The sequence below is a fragment of the Aotus nancymaae genome, unplaced genomic scaffold (assembly GCF_030222135.1).
Source record: "Aotus nancymaae isolate 86718 unplaced genomic scaffold, 86718_ANA_hifiasm-v0.15.2.pri h1tg000138l, whole genome shotgun sequence".
Lineage (NCBI taxonomy): Eukaryota > Metazoa > Chordata > Mammalia > Primates > Aotidae > Aotus > Aotus nancymaae.
The window spans coordinates 2,411,247-2,432,460 of NW_026988553.1; the positions used below are offsets into that span (position 1 = coordinate 2,411,247).

Consider the following 21,214-nt stretch of genomic DNA (forward strand, 5'->3'; position numbering starts at 1 on the left):
AAACATTAAATTGTCTCTGTTTGCAGATCACATAATCCTGTACGTAGAAAACCCTAAAGATTCCACCGAAAAACTATTCAGTCAAGGTGCAGGATACAAACTCAGCATACAAAAGTTAATCTCATTTCTTTCTTTCTTTTTTTTTTTGAGACAGAGTCTTGCTCTATCACCCCACCTGGCAGTGGCTCAATCACAGTTCACTGCCGCCTTGACCTCCTGGGCTCCAGCAATCCTGAGAGGGACTTACGGAATACAACTAATAGAAGCATGGAGATGGATTCATTATCTGAGATTCTCCAACAGATCATTTTAAAAGATATAATTGGGCCGGGCGCGGTGGCTCACGCCTGTAATCCCAGCACTTTGGGAGGCCGAGGCGGGTGGATCACGAGGTCAAGAGATCGAGAGCATCCCGGTCAACATGGTGAAACCCCCGTCTCTACTAAAAATACAAAAAATTAGCTGGGCACGGTGGCGCGTGCCTGTAATCCCAGCTACTCAGGAGGCTGAGGCAGGAGAATTGCCTGAACCCAGGAGGCGGAGGTTGCGGTGAGCCGAAATCACGCCATTGCACTCCAGCCTGGGTAACAAGAGCGAAACTCTGTCTCAAAAAAAAAAAAAAGAAGGCAATCTTGCCATTTGCAACATGGAAGAACCAGGCACAGAAAGACAAACACTTCATGACCTCACTCGTGTGGAATGTAAAAATGTCAGCCTCATGGAAACAGAGCAGAACAGTGGCCGCCAGGACCCGGGTGGGGAAAGGGGGAAATGGGGAAAGGGGGAAAGGCGGGTCAAACGGCACCAGGTTTCAGCTACGCAGGACAGAGACATTCCAGAGATCTGACGTGCAGCATGCTGATTCTAGTTAACACTTTAAAAAAAACAAAAACAAACATGGTTGCAAAAGTAAATAATTTATTGTTTAGGGCTAATTCATATTTTGGACTAACTGAAGGGGAAAAGAAGGGTCCATGGTGGCTTCCAGAAAATTGTGACACTGTTCTCCAGCAATTTTGTGTGTATTAGGTTGAACAAGATGAAACTACAATTTTTGTACATTAAAAATAAATGAACATTAAGCAACTTCATCTGGTTTTGACCCAAGAAATTTCCTAACAAATCAATAATAAAATAAAACCAAAAAACTTTATGCTAACTTGAAAACTTCAACAAAAGTTTATGCTAACTTTTATGCTAACTTGAAATCTCAACGAAATGGGCATGTTCCTAGAAAAATGTTGTTTATCAAAAATTGACTCAAAGTAGGACAAGTCATTCTAACATTCAGATAGAATCTCAAGGGACTCCAAATAACCAAAATAATTCTGAAAAAGAAGAACGAAGTTGGAGGACTCACACTTCCTGATTTCCAAAATACATTACAAAATAAAACATATTACAGTGTGGTCCTGGCAGAAAGACAGAGACAGACCAGTGGAACATAATCCAGAGCGCAGAGAGAAACTCTCAGTATATAGTCAGATGATATTTGACAAGGATACCAAGGCTACAAATTGGGAAAAGAGCAGTCTTTTCAACAAGTGGTGTAGGGGAAACTTGATACCCACATGCAAAGGAATAAAGTTGGAGGCTGGGCATGGTGGCTCACACCTGTAATCCCAGCACTTTGGGAAGCCAAGGTAGGAGGATCCATTGAGGCTGGGAATTGGAGACCAGCCTGAGCAACATAACAAGATCCCATCTCCATCAAAAACATTAAAAAATTGAGGCTGAGGCAAGAGGATTGCTTGAACCCAGGAGGCGAAGGTTGCAGTGAGCCAAGATCATACCAGCCTGGACAACAGAGTGAGACCTGTTTCAAAAATAAATAAATAAATACAAATTAGCTGCGCATGGTGGTGCATGCCTGTAGTCCCAGCTACTTGGGAGGCTGAGGGAGGAGAATTTCTTGAGCCCAGGAGTTTTAGGTTACAATGATCACAGCACTGTACTCCAGCCTGGGCAACAGAGCAAGACCCTGTCTCTTTAAAAAAAAAAAAGAGAGATGGCAAATTTTGTGTTACGTATTTTTTTCCAACAATAAAAAAATTACTCAAGAAGAAACAGAAAACCTAAGCCATCCCATAATTATTACAGAAGTTGGATCCAGTGTTTAAAATCTATATGGGGAGGGGCTGGAAGCTACAAAAACAAGGAAGGCTGGGCTGGGCGCGGCGGCTCACACCTGTAATTCCAGCACTTTGGGAGGCCAAGGTGGGCGGATCCCCTGAGGTCAGGAGTTCGAGACCAGCCTGGCCAACATGGTGGAACCCAGTCTGTACTAAAAATACAAAAATAAGCCAGATGGAATGGTGCATGCCTGTAATCCCAGCTACTTGGGAGGCTGGGGCAGGAGAATCGCTTGAACCCGGGAGGCAGAGGTTGCAGTGAGCCAAGATCGCACTACTGCACTCCAGTCTGGGCAACAGAGTGAGACTCTGTCTGAAACAAACAAATAAACAAACAAAAAACAAAGCAACAGCAACAACAAAAAAATACAAGGAAGGCCTAGATGGTTTTACAGATTATCTGCAGCAAACATGGAAGTAACCGATCATTTCCATCTTAGACTAACTGTTCTAGTGAACAGCTGAAAGAGGAAATACTGCCTCAACTCACTTTATGATGTCTTGATACCAAAAGCAGACGAGGATAGTAATACGAGACTACAAAATAAAACAAAACACCCAATTCAGAATAGTATATGAAAAAAATGCATCATGCTAAGTTGAGTTTAGCCCAGAAAATGCAAGAGTGGTTTAACATTGAAAAATGAATGAATGTAATTTGCCACATTAACAGATTAGAGGAGGAAGATCCTGTGCTCATCTTGTGATCATCTCAATGCATTCAGAAAAAGCATTTTATAAAAATTCAGGCCGGGCTGGTGGCTCATGCCTGTAACCCCAGCACTTTGGGAGGCCGAGGCTGGCAGATCATAAGGTCAAGAGATCAAGACCATCCTAGCCAACATGGTGAAACCCCATCTCTACTAAAAATACAAAAATTAGCTGGGCATGGTGGCTCATGCCTGTAATCTCAGCTACTAGGGAGGCTGAGGCAAGAGAGTTGCTTGAACCAGGAAGTCAGAGGTTTCAGTGAGCCGAGATCACGCCACAGCACTCCAGCCTGGCCACAGAGTGAGATTCCGTCTAAAACAAACAAAGAAACAAAAAAGTTCAACATATAGTACGCTAGGAATGGAAGGGAACTTTCTACATCTGATAGATGTCTACCAAACGCCACCTGCAAACATCATACTTAATAATGGAACACTGCGAACACCTATGCTTTCATTCACAGGAAGAAAAAGCAAAAGAGAGCAAGTCCAGGGAATTAATGCAAGCAAAAGAAATGAGCTGGACGCAGCGGCTCACGCCTGTAATCCCGGCACTTTGGGAGGCCAAGGCAGGAGGATCAGGAGTTCAAGATCAGCCTGGCCAATATGCTGAAACCCTGTTTCTGGTAAAGATACAAAAATTAGCTAGGCGTGGTAGAAGGTGCCTGTAGTCCCAGCTACTTGGAAGGCTGAGGCAAGAGAATTGCTTGAACCTGGGAGGCGGAGGTTGCAGTGAGCCAAGATTGTGCCACTGCACTCCAGCTTGGGTGACAGAGCCAGACTTCATCTCAAAAAAAGCAATCAAAGCTAAAAGGACTGGAAGAGAAGAAACATTAAGTCTAATGATAGGACTGTGTATGCAAAAAGCCAAAAAGAATCCAGAAAGAGAACACAAAGATAATTATTAGACTTAATATGAGAGTTTACAAGGTTACTTGATACAAAATCAGAACACAGAAATCCATTGTTTTTCTATACACCAGCAACACACAGTCTGAATGGGAATTCAAAAGAAGGTAGCCAGGCGCAGTGGCTCCTGGGCTCATGGCTCAGCACTTTGGGAGGCCGAGGTGGGAGGATCACTTGAGCCCAGGAGTTTGAGACCAGCCTGGGCAACAGAGCGAGACCCTGTCTCTACAAAAAAATTACAAAATTAGTCGGGCACTATGGTGCCTGCCCACAGTCCCAGCTGTTTGGGAGGCTAAGGTGGGAGGATCGCTTGAGCCCAGGACGCTTCAGTGAGCCATGATAGTGCCAATGCACTCCACCCTGCACGACAGATCGAGACCGTGTCTCAAAAACAAAACAAAACAAAAAGATAAGATTGACAAATGCTATGACATTTTTACAATTAAGATTTTGTGTTTAGGAGCAGGTGGGCCGAAGACATATACCCCAAGGATTGGGATCGAAAAGATGGAACGCCTGCAAAATGTAAGATCAAGACATGCACGGGCATTTCACAGAAGAAATGAAGGGCTGCGCTATGATGGGTGGTCAGGGAATGCTCATTCAAAACCCAGCCAGGCACTATTTCACACCCACTGTACTGGTGTGCATGAGGACGTGGAGCAGCAGTGGCAGTGGGGCTATCGGCTGGGCCACTAGCCCTGAAAGGTGTGTCTGTAGCCCAGCAAACGCGAAGCCCACGTCCCACTGACCCGGCAGGTCCCCTTCCAGCATCGAGATGCCTGGCACACGACAAGGAGACGACAGCAGGCCAGGTGAAGGGACCCCCCATTGCAAGATACATCCAGCACGACTCCCTGACACAAGATGCTTCAGTTTCCAAACCAGCCTAGATCCTTTCTGCGTACACCAGCTTCAGGCCAGGGGCTGCAGGCTGTATGCACACATATTTATGAAAACAGTGCTGCCAGTGGGTGGATTTATTTTCTTTCTTTCTTTTTTTTTTTAGACAGAGTCTTGCACTGTCACCCAGGCTGGAGTACAGTGGTACCATCACGGCTTACTGCAGCCTCCACCTCCCAGGCCCAGGTGATCCTCCCACCTCAGCCTCCCAAGTAGCTGGGACTACAGGCTCGCACCACCATGCCTGGCTAATTTTTAATTTTTATTTTGTAGAGATGGGGGTCTCGCTATGTTGCCTACACTGATCTAGAACTCCTAGGCCCAAGAGATCCTTCTGCCTTGGCCTCCCAAAGTGCTGGGATTATAGGCTGGAGCCACCGTGTCCAGCGTGATTTATTTTCTTCTGTGGAAAGAAAGGAAAAACCCACTCCAATGCCAGATTGCAGGTGTCTGTCATCTGGGGGCCAGAGAGGACATATGTATGCATGTGTTGGGGTAGGCATGGGGGGAAGGACAGGGAGAGGAAGAGCTTCTAGACCCCTCCCTGGCCCCTTCAAGGCTGCCTGACCTTCCTGTTGGGGAGAGACCCCTCGCTGGCTACTCACTCGCTTCTTGGTGGTCCCTTCCCACAGGCTTGCCTGGTTTGCCTCCATATCCTCAGTGCTTGCAGGTGACAGGCTCTGACTCTGGGACCCAGTGGTCCAGAGCGTGTCCCGAGCCAGAATGCCTGGGTTCAAATCCCATCTCTGTGGAGTGCTCTCTGGGGAACTGACGTCAGGCCAAAGCCCTGGGCAAGTCACCCACCTATGCGCCCCATTTCTCTCCATGCAGATTGGAAAGAATAACGCAGCTGCTCAGGGAAGCGCCCACACCCCAGGGCGAACACCCGGCCCCACACCCTGACCGCCCCCAGGGCTCCAGTCACCTGAGCCAAGCTTCTCACCCCTAGACCTCCCCAGCCCCATCATCATTTCTCCCTCCCGCGTGTTCTTCCCCTTCCGCCCACCCCCGCCGTGGGTGACCCTGCCTGAGGCGGAGCAGTGCCCCAGCAGAAAAGTCCCAGGTTCGCCTGGGTTCTCCTGCCTTCTCCTCCTGCCACGGTCCAACGCACAGTCTTCAGAAGGCTGCCTCCTGGAGCCTCTCTCCACACCCATGACCACCGCTGGTCCAGGTCTCCCCACATTCTCTGCCCCAGGGCTACCAGCTTACAGTCGCCCATGGCGAGGCAAGTCCAAGCTGTCAAGCCTGGCAGCGGAGACCCCGCCACACCCCAGAAGCCTGCCCTCGACCAACCCTGTGTTCCAGTCAGCTCATTTTCCCGACTTGTGTGTTTAACCATCCACAGCATGCTTTGTTACTGAATAGTACCAGTGCCGAGCCCAAGCCTGGCATCCAGTAGGTGCTTCGTGCCAGGTTATGGAATGACCAGCTGAGAGGAGGGCGCTGCCTTCTCTCACCTGCTCCAGCCCGGTGCCCACAGTCAGACCTCCGTCATGCCCGCTGGGGCCAGCAGAGGGCAGCAGCACCCTGCCCCGCGCCGCTGGGCAAAGGGGTGGGCGGAGAGAGGCTGGGCTGCCTGGCCAGGCTTGTTGGGATGAGTCGGGCTGGGCACCATTGCATTGTGGGGAGGGAGGCTGGGGCTCCGCAAGACGTGCTCCTGGCACCACCAGCTGCTCCTTGGCCCTTGCCAGTGGCCCACCAGGTAGGCAGGAGCCAGGGCAGGGTCGGGCTCTGAGTGCAGGGGCTACCAGGCCTCAGGGCAAGCCTCAGGGTGTGCTTTGGCCAGGGAGAAGCTAGGGTCTTAGGGCCAACTGGTTGGGGTCAGGCAAGAGCCCTCGGGTGCCAGCCCAGCCTGACGATGGCACTAGGGACCTGGGAGCATGGTGTCCCCCAAGGGGTAACCCTGGGGTTAGGAGGTAGGGAACTGAGTTTCTTCCCCAAAATGGGAGAGCCAGTGCCAGCCCCGGGCAGGGCGCAGGGTGGAGAGGCTGCCCGCCTGGCTCCCTACCCCCAAAGCCTGCTGCCACCATGCCTAGGAGCCTACTGCTGCCATGCTGTGGGGGAGGCAGAGACCCCATCCCCAGCGCACCTACTCCTGTGCCACTGGGCAGCTGCTAGCTGCCCCTCCCTTCCACGCCCTGGGCATGGATGGCATTAGGCCAGCAGGATGGTGCTTCAGGGGGCGGGGTGGGCAGCTCTGGCCCGCGGACCCTCTGCCTCAGCCTGTGTCAAGCAGCCTCCTCCCGTGTCCTGCTCGGTGCCACCATGCTGTACTTGGCACCACTTCACCAGTCCCCAGGGGCAGGGCTGGGCCAGGGGCATGGGGGAAGATCTTTTGGACAATGACAGGCATTGAGGGCCAGGACTGGCACTTGCAGGGGCATTGCAGGGGCTGCACAGCCCACCCCGTGCCCTTCACAGGGACCCAGGGGAGTCAGGGAGGGGCATGCTGAGTGACATGGGGTGGCAGGGCCTGATGGGGAGGGCTGGCTGGAGGAACCCTGAGGGCGGGAAGTGGCAAGGAGTCCCCTGTCCAGAATAGCCTGGGTGGGGTGACAGCTGTAAGGAGTGGGGCCCTGGCCTGGCCTCCGGACAGAGGAAACATTGTTGTGGTGGAGGCAGGGCTGCCTTGGCCTGGCCACTATTGACAAAGCTGCCAGCTGTGAGGGAGCCTGGTCGCCAGGCCCTGGGCGCCACCTCCCCACCCCTCCTCCCCCAGGCCAGCTCGAATGGGACTGAGCCTTGACTGTCTCCCTCCCACTCAGGGCAATGCCCCCCACAGCCATCTCGTGCCCATCACCACTGCCCTGGGGCAGCTGAGCTGAGCGGATGTGCCGCGCTGACCAGGAGAACCCTCTGCTGCTCCACTTCATGGTAAGTGCCCAGGCACCACGTCCCCAAAGATGTTCCTGGAAGGGGCGGGGTCGGGCAGGATGGCTCTGGCCAGGGCCCCGGACACAGGCTGCAGCCTCTCACACATGCCAGGCACTGCCGCAGATAGCCCAGGGGTCCACAGGAAATGCCCAGCTCTTCCCGCCTGTGTTCCTGAGATAAGGGCTCCTGGCCCTTCCTCCAGGCGCTGCTCTGCCCCGAGTCCCAGCGGCCCCACTCCGGGTCGGCACGTGACCACACGCCCAGCTGCGTGGACCCCTGCTCAACTCAGGGCCTGGGCCTGGAGCTCTGCCCAGTGTCCGCCCCTTCCCAGGGGCTCTGCCCAGGACAGCATCTCTCCCAGGGGGGCAGCAGGGGCCACAGCAGGGGCTGCTCTCACCCCTTCCCTGCCCCTCCCCTAGCCAGCTCTCCTGGCTCTCCTTCTCCCGGGACACTCCTGCACTGAGGCCCCCTGTGCCAGGCCCTTGGCACCCTTGGCTTCTCCCAGCACCCCGCTGGCTCACTCCAGTGCCCCCCACCCCTGCCCTCACCCTGCTCCTCGCCGCTTGCAGCTGGCCTTGGCTGCCCAGGGCAGTGTTTCTTTCCCTGTCCTGTCCCTCGTGCCCCACAGTGGCCTCACTCCTCTCGCCCCGCTGCCATCTCTCTTGTCTGGATGGCAGTCACAGGGGTGTGCTGCGACACAGCTTCCGCCAGCCTTCCAGCTCCCGCGGCCTCCCTCCCTCCCCTGCCCTCTCTCCCTCCCTGCCCCCTCTGTGACTCAGAGTCCCTCTGTGGCTTTCCAGGACCTGCCCCCCTTTAACAATCTACTTGCATGTCAAGTAGGAGATGAAAGAATTCTCTCCTTGTGTGCATGTGCGTGTCCCCTCCCCGCCTCTTGCTCCAGCTCTTGGACAGTCTTTGTCCCTCCTTCTGTCCTCCTCTCTCTGTGCCCCCTCTGTCTCTTCATGTCTGCTCACTCCCCCTCGCCCTCTGTCTCTCTGCCTCCCTCCCTCCCTGGCCTCTCTCCACCCCGCCTCCCACCTTCCTCTGGTCCTGCCAGCCTTGGGCCGCACTGCCCTGACTTGTGCCCTCTCACAGGCCCCCGTGATGGTTCGCTGGCCTCCCTTCAGCCTCTGCCTCCTCCTGCTGCTGCTGTCCCCACCGCCACTGCCCTTGACAGGGGCCCGTCGCTTCTCCGCACCCAACACCACCCTCAACCACTTGGCGCTAGCCGCTGGGCGAGGCACGCTCTATGTCGGCGCGGTAAACCGCCTCTTCCAGCTCAGCCCCGAGCTGCAGCTCGAGGCCACGGCTGTCACTGGCCCTGTCATCGACAGCCCCGACTGTGTGCCCTTCCGTGACCCAGCCGAGTGCCCGCAGGCCCAGCTCACCGACAATGCCAACCAGCTACTGCTGGTTAGCAGCCGCACCCAGGAGCTGGTGGCCTGCGGGCAGGTGCGCCAGGGCGTGTGCGAGACACGGCGCCTTGGGGACGTGGCTGAGGTGCTGTACCAGGCCGAGGACCCTGGTGACGGGCAGTTTGTGGCTGCCAATACCCCAGGAGTGGCGACGGTGGGGCTGGTGGTGCCCTCACCCAGCCGGGACCTCCTGCTTGTGGCCAGAGGCCTGGCGGGCAAGCTGTCGGCAGGGGTGCCACCCCTGGCGGTCCGCCAGCTGGCAGGGCCTCAGCCCTTCTCAAGCGAGGGCCTGGGCCGCCTGGTGGTGGGTGACTTTTCCGACTACAATAACAGCTACGTGGGGGCCTTTGCCGACAACCACTCTGCCTACTTTGTCTTCCGCCGCCGCGGGGCCCGGGCCCAGGCTGAGTACCGCTCCTACGTGGCCCGCGTCTGCCTGGGGGATGCCAACCTGTACTCCTATGTGGAGGTCCCCCTGGCCTGCCAGGGCCAGGGCCTCATCCAGGCCGCCTTCCTTGCCCCAGGCACCTTGCTAGGGGCATTCGCTGCGGGCCCAAGGGGTACCCAGGCAGCGCTCTGCGCCTTCCCCATGGTGGAGCTGGGCGCCAGCATGGAGCAGGCCCGAAGACTTTGCTACACGGCGGGCGGCCGAGGCCCCAGCGGTGCAGAGGAAGCCACCGTGGAGTACGGCGTCACGTCGCGCTGTGTCACCCTGCCCCTTGTGAGTGGCATGCCCTTCCATCCCCCTCCCTCCATAGATGGGCTGGCATCTCTCAGCACCAGGCAGGGGTGCCCTCCCATGGGAACTGCTAGCCAACCTCTCAGCCAGGGCTTGGCTGGATCGGCAGGTCTCCTGCCCGCTCTCCACCCGTCTCTTTCTGCCTTTCTCCTGGGTGCTGCGAGCTTGCCAGGTGCCCTGGCCCTTTGGCCCTGATTGCTGGGCCCTGGGATCCTCCCAGGGGTGGCTGGCTTTCCTCTGACTGGCAGCCTGGGCATCCCCCCGACTGCCTCTCTGACCCTCTTCCGGGAACTGATTTTCCACTTCCTGCCATGTAGGACTCTCCCGAGTCGTACCCCTGCGGTGACGAACACACCCCCAGCCCCATTGCTGGCCGCCAGCCCCTGGAGGCCCAGCCTCTGCTGCAGCTCACGCAGCCAGTCAGCGCAGTGGCAGCCCTCCAGGCAGACGGGCACATGATTGCCTTCCTGGGGGACACCCAGGGCCAGCTGCACAAGGTGAGGGCCCACCTTGCTGTCCGGCTGGGTGTGCCCCGGCCATGAGGCTCAGGGAAGCCCCCAGAACCCTCCACCTCTTAGCCCATATCCCACCGGTGGGTCAGGGGGCTTTGCCACACAGTGACTGCTGGCTGGGTGCCACCCCTGCAGCCCTGCCTTCACCAGCTGGTGGGGGGTTCATGGTGAAGGTGGCTGGGGCGGCTAGGTGGGGCAGGCAGGGCGTGGTGCCTCCTGGTGACCTTCCTGTCTCCCCATAGCTGCCCTCCCACCTGGCAGAACTGTCCCTGGTACGCAGGGCCTCACCCAGGGTGCTGCTGCTGCCCCGGCATAAGGGTGCTGAGTGGCCCGGCAGGAAAGGGAGCTAACTCTTAAAAGGAGCCCCCACTGGGAGGAGGGGATGTCCCTGAACAGGCAGCCTCTGGCCATCTGGGTAAGCTTTGTCCTTGTCCCCCACTCAGGTCTTTCTCCACGGCTCCCAGGGCCAGGTTTACCACTCCCAGCAAGTGGGACCTCTGGGCTCAGCCATCAGCCCAGACCTGCTGCTGGACAGCAGTGGCAGTCACCTCTATGTCCTGACTGCCCACCAGGTGAGGGCCATCCTGGGGCTGAAGGGGCCAGCACACGTGGCCTGAGTCTCGTGCCCATTGCCTCTCTGCCCTGCTGCCCCTTCAGGTGGACCAGATACCCGTGGCAGCCTGCCCCCAGTTCCCCGACTGTGCCAGTTGCCTCCAGGCCCAGGACCCGCTGTGCGGCTGGTGTGTCCTCCAGGGCAGGTGAGCACGGAGCCTGTGTCTAGGAAAGGGCCTGCAGGTGGTGTGTGCCAGGTGGCGGCCCCTGGGAGCAGCCCTAGGCATGCCAGGACGCTTGGAGCCACCGCAGAGGTCACCCATCCTGCCCCATCTCACCAAGCCATGAATCTGGTTGGCAGCCCCTCCCCTCCAGCACCACCCAGCCTGTGGGCTCTTCATCCCAGCAGCCCCAGCCAGGGACCAGGACCTCCACGCAGCTCCCCTCTGACCCATGCTCCATGCAGCAGCCCCAGGAATCCTTGAAGGCAGTCCCAAGTCACTTTGTGTAACCCAGCCCAGTTGCAGCTGCCTCTCAGTCATGGCTGCAGTCCATGCCTCGGCCATGAGTCCCTGCTTGCTCGGCCCTTCCTCTGTGGGCACAGTTCCCTTCACACCTCCTGCTCACTGCACTCCAGCTGGGCTGGCCTCCCCAGTCCCCTACTGCCGGTCATCCTTGGAGCCTAGGACCCCCACGGTGACCCAATGGGCCCCTGCCTGGCAGGTGTACCCGGAAGGGCCAGTGCAGGCGGGCAGGCCAACCGAACCAGTGGCTGTGGAGCTATGAGGAGGACAGCCACTGCCCACACATCCAGAGTCTACTGCCAGGCCACCACCCGCGCCAGGAGCAGGGTCAGGTGAGGCACGCACCTCCACTGGAACCCCTGGGCAGCACGCCTCCCGTCCTCGTCTTCCTCTGCTCTGCTGCCGCCCCCAGCAGTGGCCGTCCCCTCTGCTCTGGCCCCATTTCCCTGTTTCTCCCCACTGCATCCCAGGTCACCTTGTCTGTCCCCCGGCTCCCCACCCTGGCGGCAGATGAATACTTCCACTGTGCGTTCGGGGACTACGACAGCTTGGCTTATGTGGAAGGGCCCCATGTGGCCTGTGTCACCCCTCCCCAAGACCAGGTGCCACTTAACCCACCAGGCACAGGTGAGTGGTCCATGGGGTAAGGGGCTGGGGTGGGAGCTGGAGGGGGCAGGAGCTACCTGACCTGTCCTGCCCCCGCTGTCTCCTCCCAGACCACGTCACTGTGCCTCTGGCCCTGATGTTCGAGGACGTGGCTGTGGCTGCCACCAACTTCTCCTTTTATGACTGCAGTGCTGTCCGGGCCTTGGAGGTGGCTGCCCCGTGAGTCCCTGGGCCTGCCTCCTGGGGCGGGGTGGCGACCCCAGAGGGCACTCAGCTGAGCAGCTGTCTTCCCCTCAAGGTGTCGCGCTTGCGTGGGCAGCATATGGCGCTGTCATTGGTGCCCCCAGAGTAGCCACTGCGTGTATGGAGAGCACTGCCCAGAGGGCGAGAGGACCATCTACAGTGCCCAGGAGGTGGGTGGGCCCAACTTGCGGGCAGAGGCAGAGCTGCCCCTTCTCCACCCTTCCCAGGGCCGCCTGGCCGCAGGCCCCTTGACTTCTGAAGGGCTGAGGGCTCTCGTTTGCCCAGGTGGATGTCCAGGCGCGTGGCCCAGGGGCTTGCCCGCAGGTCGAAGGCCTGGCAGGCCCCCACCTGGTGCCTGTGGGCTGGGAGAGCCATTTGGCCCTACTCGTGCGGAACCTTCAGCAATTCCGAGTGAGCTGTCAGGAGGGCAGGGGGCAGGGCGGTGGGGGCAGCCAGCGGCGTGTCCCGGCTCCTGACAGCGTCCTCCCCCAGGGCCTGCCGGCCTCCTTCCACTGCTGGCTGGAGCTGCCTGGAGAACTTCGGGGGCTGCCAGCTATCCTGGAGGAGACAGCAGGGGACTCGGGCATCATCCACTGCCAGGCCCATCAGGTGAGTGGCTTCTACAGACCCTCAGGGCTGTGCCATCTTTGTGGAGAGCCTTGGGGCCCACAGCCTCTGTCCCTGGACCCCAGTTTTGGGGGAGAGGCAGGGAATAATCACATTCATTCTGGGGGATGGCCCAGAGACGACAAGAGTCAGAGGTGCCCTGAGTGGGCACCCAGCCTGACCGCATGCTCCGCCCACAGTTCCACCCCTCCATGTCCCAGCGGGAGCTCCCAGTGCCCATCTACGTCACCCAGGGCAAGGCCCAGCGGCTGGACAATGCCCGTGCTGTTTATGGTGAGCCCGGGGACAGCCAGGCCTGTGGGGCAGGGTGGGTGGCGGACAAGCGCTTAGTGCACTGCCTGACCTTCCCTAGTGATCCTATATGACTGTGCCATGGGCCACCCGGACTGCAGCCACTGCCAAGCGGCCAACGGCAGCCTGGGCTGCCTGTGGTGTGCTGACGGCCAGCCTGCCTGTCGCTACGGGCCCCTGTGCCCACCAGGGGCCGTGGAGCTGCTGTGTCCTGCCCCCAGCATTGATGCGGTAAGCCCCTGCCTCTAGGGTTGAGTGCGAGTCTCCTGTCGGGGCCACACAGCCCAGTGTCCCACTTCTCCTGCCCCCACTGTCCTATCCTCCGTGGTCAAACCAGCCCTGCCTCAGGCCCCCAAACCCCAGCACCTGGAACTGCAGAGTCAGGCGTGGGTTCGCCATCTGCCATCATTTGGCTGCTGCAGGTCGAGCCCCTGACCGGTCCCCCTGAGGGAGGCTTGGCGCTCACCATCCTGGGCTCCAACCTGGGCCGGACCTTCACCGACGTGCAGTATGCCGTGAGTGTGGCCAGTCGGCCCTGCAACCCTGAGCCCTCTCTCTACCGCACCTCAGCCCGGTGAGGCACTTGAAGGGTGGGGATGGGTGGGGAGGCCCTCAGAGAAAGCCACCCAGAGAGATGGCAGGCCTGCGGCCACGAAACATGGAGCCCTGGGTCAGGGGTGGGGTGGAGAAGGCTGGCTCAGCAGCAGCTGGTGGGCTGTCCCCTGCATCCCTGGGCCCTGAGCAGCTCCTGGGCCTCGGCTTCCCAGGATTGTGTGTGTGACATCTCCTGCCCCCAATGGCACCACTGGGCCTGTCCGGGTGGCCATTAAGAGCCAGCCACCAGGCATCTCAAGCCAGCACTTCACCTACCAGGTCAGTGGCACGAAGCTGTTGGGACCTGCTGCCCTGGGCACTTGGTGGCACCATTTCCGGGTCGGGAAGCCCAGGACAGGAGCAGAGGGGGCACAGTGGGTTCTGCTGACACATGCAGGTTGGGGGCTGCAAGCTGTGGTGGGGAAGAGGCTGTGCAAAGGCGGGGAGACCGGCCGTGAGGATGAAAGAGTCCCACCCTACTCCCCATGTGGCAGGGCTGGTTGGGGGGAAGCTGGCCAGTGTGCAGAGGCCTCGGGAAGGAGGGTGTGGTCTACTCTGGCCCCAGGAGGTAAAGCCCAGAGATGGCGGGCGCTTCCGAAGCAGATGGCCTTGGGCATGGCCCAGGGGCGGAAGGGCCAGGCGGGGCTGCCGTGCCTACCCAGCCCGTGCTGTTCCCCAGGACCCTGTCCTGCTGAGCCTGAATCCTCGCTGGGGTCCCCAGGCAGGGGGCACCCAGCTCACCATCCACGGTCAGCACCTCCAGACAGGCAGCAACACCAGCGCCTTTGTGGGTGGCCAACCCTGTCCCATGTGAGTCCCAGCACCACCACAGGCTTCAGTGTCCCTTCTACATAGTGGGGGTGGTACATTCAGAGAAGCGGCTGCTGTGGCCGGCCCTGGTGGTCCCTGCCCTTGTCAACGGAGGCAAAGTAGGGGGCTGGGCCAGGGCTGGGGTCGGGGGGTGGTAGTTACAGCGGAGATGAACGAGCCTGCCACCCATCCTGCAGCCTGGAGCCAGTGTGTCCCGAGGCCATCGTGTGCCGCACCAGGCCCCAGGCTGTCCCAGGAGAAGCAGCGGTCCTTGTGGTCTTTGGCCATGCGCAGCGCTCACTGCTCGCCAGCCCCTTCCGCTACACTGCCAACCCGCAGCTTATAGCAGCAGAGCCCAGCGCCAGCTTCCGGGGGTGAGGGTCAGCCCACAGGCCAGCCTGTGCACCGGCAGGAGGGAAGGAGGGGTGAGGGCTGGGGTGTGCTGCCCACCGCCCGTCCACATCCCGACTGTCATCCGGGTACAGGGGTGGGCGGCTGATCCGAGTCAGGGGCACTGGCCTAGATGCAGCGCAGCGGCCCCTGCTCTCTGTGTGGCTGGAGGCTGACAGCTCGGTGCAGGCTTCCAGGACCCAGCCCCGGGACCCAGAGCCAAGGAGGAGCTGTGGAGCCCCTGCTGCAGACCCCCAGGCTTGTATCCAGCTTGGCGGGGGGCTCCTGCAGGTGAGCCCCTCACCAGCAGGTGACAGGGCTGTCCCTAACCATGCCCAGTGGGGAGGGGGAGGGGGCCGCCATGGCCCTGGCAGAGCACAGTGGAGCCCAGCTCACTCCACCTGTGGCCGGCCCTCAATACCCTACAGTGCTCCACCGTCTGCTCTGTCAACTCGTCCAGCCTCCTCCTCTGCTGGAGCCCTGCCGTGCCAGACGGGGCCCGCCCGAGGCGGGTCTTCTTCACCCTAGACAATGTGCAAGTGGATTTCGCCAGTGCCAGCGGGGGCCAGGGCTTCCTGTACCAGCCCAACCCCCGCCTGGCACCCCTCAGCCACGAGGGGCCCGCCCGCCCCTACCGCCTCAAGCCGGGCCACATCCTGGACGTGGAGGTGAGGGCCACCTCCAAGGCTGCCTCTGTGGCAGGGCTGCCTCTGTGGGGGCCAGCGGCTCAGGCTCCCATGTGTGTCCCAGGGTGAGGGCCTCAACCTGGGCATCAGCAAGGAGGAGGTACGTGTGTACATCGGCCGCGGTGAGTGCCTGGTGAAGACGCTCACACGCACCCACCTGTACTGTGAGCCGCCTCTGCGTGCCCCACAGCCTGCCAACGGCTCCACCCTGCTACAGTTCGTGGTGAGTCTTCGTCCTGGGTGGGCAGGTGAAGTGGGCGCCGCCAGCATGCACTCAGGAGCCCCGCCCCCCCAGGTGCAGATGGGCAACGTGCGGCTGGCCCTGGGCCCTGTGCAGTACGAGGCCGAGCCCCCGCTGTCCGCCTTTCCCGTGGAGGCCCAGGCAGGCCTGGGCATGGGCGCTGCCGTGCTGATCGCCGCCGTGCTCCTCCTCACCCTCATGTATAGGTGAGACCCCCCACCCCCAGCACACTTCCTTCCTCGCCATGGACGAGGGTGCCCCGGCCGGCGGCCCGTCTGGCCCTGGCCCTGGCTGATGCTGGCCCTGGGCTTCAGGCACAAGAGCAAGCAGGCCCTGCGGGACTACCAGAAGGTGCTGCTGCAGCTGGAGAGCCTGGAGACCGGCGTCGGAGACCAGTGCCGCAAGGAGTTCACAGGTGGGTGCGGAGGCGGGGCGGGGGGACTGGGCACCCACGGGCCGGAACTCACACCTCAGCGGCTCCTGGCCTGCAGACCTCATGACGGAGATGACTGACCTCAGCAGCGACCTGGAGGCCAGCGGGATCCCCTTCCTGGACTACCACACCTACGCCGAGCGAGCCTTCTTCCCTGGCCACGGCGGCTACCCGCTGCAGCCCCAGCCCGAGGGGCCAGGGGAGGATGGCCGCTGCGCCACTGTGCGCCAGGGCCTCACGCAGCTCTCCAACCTGCTCAACAGCAAGCTCTTCCTCCTCACGGTGAGGGCCGCGGGGCAGGAGTCCCCAGTGGGTGAGGAAGGTGGGCTGGGGACCTGCTGGTCTGAGACAAAGGCGGGGTAAGAGTGGGGCTTCCCAGGACAAGCGTCCACCCCCTGCCCAGCTCATCCACACCCTGGAGGAGCAGCCCAGCTTTTCCCAGAGGGACCGTTGCCATGTGGCTTCGCTGCTGTCGCTGGCGCTGCATGGCAAGCTGGAGTACCTGACCGACATCATGAGGACCCTGCTGGGTGACCTGGCGGCCCATTACGTGCACAGGAACCCCAAGCTCATGCTACGCAGGTTGGCCTTGACCTGGACCCACTGTGCCCTGGGTAGGCTCTGTCCCAGCGCGGGTGGAGCCAGAAAGCCCCAGGAGGTGGGGGAAAGGAAAGGGAGACGTCCTCACCAGGGACAAGGGCATGAAGGCCTGACCCTGTGACTGGTTCCCACAGGACAGAGACCATGGTGGAGAAACTGCTCACCAACTGGCTTTCCATCTGCCTGTACGCCTTCCTGAGGGTGAGGGGCACTGTCCCACCTGCCCCTAGCCCTGAGTGGCAGAATCCTCCCCTCCCACCATGTGGGGGCTGCTGCCTACGCCCTATCTGACCAAGGCCCAGCAAGGGGGGGCTTTGGAAAGGGGACTTTGAACCCTCTCCCTGGGTAGAGGCAAGGCAGAGGTGAGAAGGGCTGTCATCAGTCCCTTCTCGCTTGGCTGATGCCAGGTCATCTTGGCGGTGCAGGAGGTGGCCGGTGAGCCACTGTACATGCTCTTCCGGGCCATCCAGTACCAGGTGGACAAGGGCCCTGTGGACGCCGTGACAGGCAAGGCCAAACGGACCCTGAATGATAGCCGCCTGCTGCGGGAGGATGTGGAGTTCCGGCCCTTGACGCTGATGGTGCTGGTGGGGCCCAGGGCTGGCGGGGCTGCAGGCAGCGGCGAGGTGCAGCGCGTGCCTGCTCGGGTGCTCGACACCGACACCATCACCCAGGTCAAGGAGAAGGTGTTGGACCAAGTCTACAAGGGCACCCCCTTCTCCCAGAGGCCCTCAGTGCATGCCCTAGACCTTGGTGAGACAGCCAGCACTGCCCGCCCATCCCAGGGACCCTTCCCCACCCCTTGGCACCTGGAGAGCCTCAGCTGCGCCCTCCTCTGAGCGTGGAGCAAGGAGAGCAGGCTGTGGACTATCCGCTTCCCTGACTCCCTCCAGAGTGGCGCTCAGGCCTGGCTGGTCACCTGACCCTGTCGGATGAAGACTTGACCTCTGTGACCCACAACCACTGGAAGAGACTCAACACCTTGCAGCACTACAAGGTGCGAGGGGGTCAAGGCCAGGCAGGGCAAGAGCGGCGTGGGTGCCTGGCTGGGGTCAGCACCGCCTCCGCTCCCATCTCCGCCAGGTCCCAGATGGAGCAACAGTGGGGCTCGTCCCTCAGCTGCACAGTGGCAGTGCCGTCTCCCAGAGCCTGGCACAGAGCTGCCCCTTGGGAGAAAGTGAGTCCCTCAGGGTCAGCCCTGAGCTAGGCACTGGCTCCAGCCACTGGAGTCCAGGCTAGGCAGGCAGGATTCCTGGCCACGCATCTGCCTCGGCTGCATCCCCCGCCCCACCCTGCCCAAGGTTGGGCCAATGGCCTGGGGGCTCCCCCGAGCTTCTCTGCCCAACTCCTTCCTTTCTTCCAGTCCCCACCCTCCCCACCTTGTAGGGGGAATGCACTGGGCAGTCCAGGCCAGGGGCAGGGGGCAGAGCCCTGAGGCCAGGCTCCTGTGTCCCCAGACATCCCCATGCTGGAGGATGGCGAGGAGGGCGGGGTGCACCTCTGGCACCTGGTGAAAGCCACCGAGGAGCCAGAAGAGGCCAAGGCACGGCACAGCAGCCTGCGGGAGCGGGAGCCGGCTCGGGCCAAGGCTATTCCAGAAATCTACCTCACCCGTCTGCTGTCCATGAAGGTCGGTACAGCCCGGGCAGCCAGGCCCACGGGGAGGCTAAGCCACGAGCCCCCGCTGAGCCAGGGGGCGGGGGTCATGATCCTGGAGGGGCCGGGGTGGCCGGAGCCATGAACGGTCCCCATCCCCTGCCCCGCAGGGCACGCTGCAGAAGTTTGTGGATGACACCTTCCAGGCCATCCTCAGTGTGAACCGGCCTGTCCCCATCGCCGTGAAATACCTGTTTGACCTCCTGGATGAGCTAGCAGAGAAGCACGGCATTGAGGATCCAGGGACCCTTCACATCTGGAAGACTAACAGGTGCCTTTCCTGCTGCCCCGCCCCTGCTGTGCGCAGGATCCACTGAGTCCCAGAGGGACCAGGACGCTCCCAGGGTGGATTCGCGCGCCCAGGGTTTCTGGAACTGGGACGAAGATCTAGGGCCCAGGTCACCTGGGCCAGGGCCTCACGCCACGCCCACCCTGCGCCCACAGTCTTCTGCTGCGGTTCTGGGTGAATGCCCTGAAGAACCCACAACTCATCTTTGATGTGCGGGTGTCGGACAATGTGGATGCCATCCTTGCTGTCATCGCCCAGACCTTCATTGACTCCTGTACCACCTCGGAGCATAAAGTGGGCCGGGTGAGAGCAGCGCCAGCAGCAGCAGCTGGCAGGGGCTGGAGGAGGAAAGGCTTCTGGGGGAAGCCTAGAGGGCTCTGTGCAGAACCCTGGGTGGGCGGTGGCAGCGTGATGGGGGCTCCTTGACCTCCTAGCTCATGCCTTGCGCCTCCCCTCCCTCCGGAGCAGGATTCCCCAGTGAACAAACTGCTCTATGCCCGGGAGATCCCGCAGTACAAGCAGATGGTGGAGAGGTGGGTGTCAGAGGCAGCGGGGCTGCAGGGACGGGGACTGCCCCACCCCTAACTAAGTCTGCTCCTCCAGATACTATGCGGACATTCACCAGAGCTCCCCAGCGAGCTACCAGGAGATGAACTCGGCTCTGGCTGAGCTCTCCGGGGTGAGGCATGGCCCAGGGGGTGTACGTGTCCACATGTGCATGGAAAGGCTAGCAGAGCGGGGGCAGGGGGAGGAGGCTTGGGGCTTGAAGACCAGGCTGGGACCTCACTGCCTCCCTCTACACGGTGCCCCCAGAACTACACTTCTGCTCCCCACTGTCTGGAGGCTCTGCAGGAACTCTACAGCCACATCCACCGGTACTACGACCAGGTGAGCCAGAGCACGCTGGAGGGGAGGCGCGGTGGGGAGGCGCGGTGGGGAGGCGCGGTGGGGAGGGGTGCCCGTGGGCCCTCTGAGGTGAGCAGGGGTGCCAGTCTATGCTGGCGGGGCCCAGGCTGGGGAAGGGACTCAGGCTTTCATTCAGATTCCTCAGGGAGACACCAGGCAGCCCCCACTGGACCCCCAGGCTCCCGTGGAGATGGAAGCAGGGTGGGCAGCCCTGGGCCAGCAGGGAGAGGGGCAGGCTCAGACGGGAACCCGCCTCTGCCCGGGCAGATTATCAGCGCCCTGGAGGAGGACCCTGTGGGCCAGAAGTTGCAGCTGGCCTGCCGCCTGCAGCAGGTCGCTGCCCTGGTGGAGAACAAAGTGACTGACCTGTGAGTTCAGCTCAGACAGCAGCAAGCCGGATCCGCCACCACCGCAGTGCCTTACAACCCCGGAACCGAGCCAGACACCGAGGGGAGCCAGCAGAACCAGGGGGCGCAGGGTACACAGCCAGGCACTGTGCCCAGCAGTGGGCTCCCTGCCTGCCACCTCCCCTGCCAGCCAGCCCACCTGCCTTCCCCTACCTGGGCTTGTTTCTAATTTATAAGGATCCCCCTCCGTCCCCCTCTCCCCACTGTATTTATTTGCCTGCTGGAAAATTACATCTGGAAATAAAATAGAAATGTCTTTTTATTTTGAGATGGAGTCTTGCTCTCTCTCCCAGGCTGCAGGGCAGTGGCGTGATCTCGGCTCACTGCAACCTCTGTTTCCCGGGTTCAAGCAATTCTCATGCCTTGGCCTCCCAAGTAGCTGGGATTACAGGCACCCGCCACCACACCCGACTAATTATTGTATTTTTAGTAAAGATGGAGTTTTGCCATGTTGGCCAGGCTGGTCTCAAACTCCTGACCTCAGGTGATCTGTCCGCCTCGGCCTCCCAAAGTGCTGGGATTATGGGCGTGAGCCACCAAGCCAGAAACGTCTTTTTAGAAAGGGCCCAATCCCCAGGCCCTGCTTTTCCCTGTCCGAGTTGCCTCAGTGCTCTCCTGATCTGGGAGCCCCTCAGCCCCATGGCTATGACCTGCTGCCCACGGACAGAGAGAGGCCATCAGGTACCCGGGCTTCACTCTCCCCTCGACCTCCCTGGCCCCACAGGACGGCAGAACCTCCACCATTGCCTATCCCACCCCTACCAGTTCAGGAACACTGCACCAATATCCTGGGACAAGCCCCCTCCCTGCCGAGCACCGTCCCCTTCACTGGGACTCCTCCAGCAGGCCCTAGCTGGCCTCACAGCCCCACTCTCACCCCTCTGTTCCCTTGTCCTTGAAGCAGCCAGAGTGATCTTCTTCTGAGCAGCTCAGTGACCACCCCCCGCTACGCATTGAACTCACAGACTCAGTCCTCTAGCCCTCGCCCCCGAACCATTCAGCCACTTGACCAGCACGTGGAGAGCTGGAACGTGTCTGGCTGCAAGCCTTGCCCCGCTGTGCCGTGCTGCCCTGGATGCTTCTGGGGACCCAATTTCTCCTGTTCTCTCAGGATGCAGCCTCTATGTCACAGGCCCCTCGGTCACCACCACACTCATGGGAAAGT

At 60.4% G+C, this 21,214-nt stretch overlaps 1 protein-coding gene across 1 annotated transcript; it reads left to right on the forward strand.

Annotated features, from left to right (window-relative positions):
* The first annotated feature begins 6,257 nt into the window (after positions 1-6,257).
* PLXNB3 (plexin B3) lies at positions 6,258-20,317 on the forward strand. Its single transcript, XM_012437860.3, has 36 exons — positions 6,258-6,356; positions 7,420-7,528; positions 8,624-9,664; positions 10,000-10,179; positions 10,638-10,766; positions 10,852-10,952; positions 11,470-11,602; positions 11,741-11,897; positions 11,987-12,095; positions 12,175-12,289; positions 12,405-12,530; positions 12,612-12,728; positions 12,926-13,019; positions 13,099-13,268; positions 13,460-13,611; positions 13,805-13,910; positions 14,311-14,441; positions 14,639-14,815; positions 14,927-15,122; positions 15,260-15,499; positions 15,582-15,740; positions 15,813-15,964; positions 16,073-16,173; positions 16,250-16,473; positions 16,595-16,773; positions 16,926-16,992; positions 17,217-17,544; positions 17,685-17,788; positions 17,875-17,968; positions 18,249-18,421; positions 18,558-18,718; positions 18,892-19,039; positions 19,205-19,269; positions 19,340-19,415; positions 19,550-19,624; positions 19,910-20,317. Exons 2-36 carry the CDS (start codon positions 7,484-7,486, stop codon positions 20,012-20,014), a joined length of 5,730 nt encoding a protein of 1,909 aa, XP_012293283.1. The 5' UTR covers positions 6,258-6,356; positions 7,420-7,483; the 3' UTR covers positions 20,015-20,317.
* Positions 20,318-21,214: the final 897 nt, after the last annotated feature.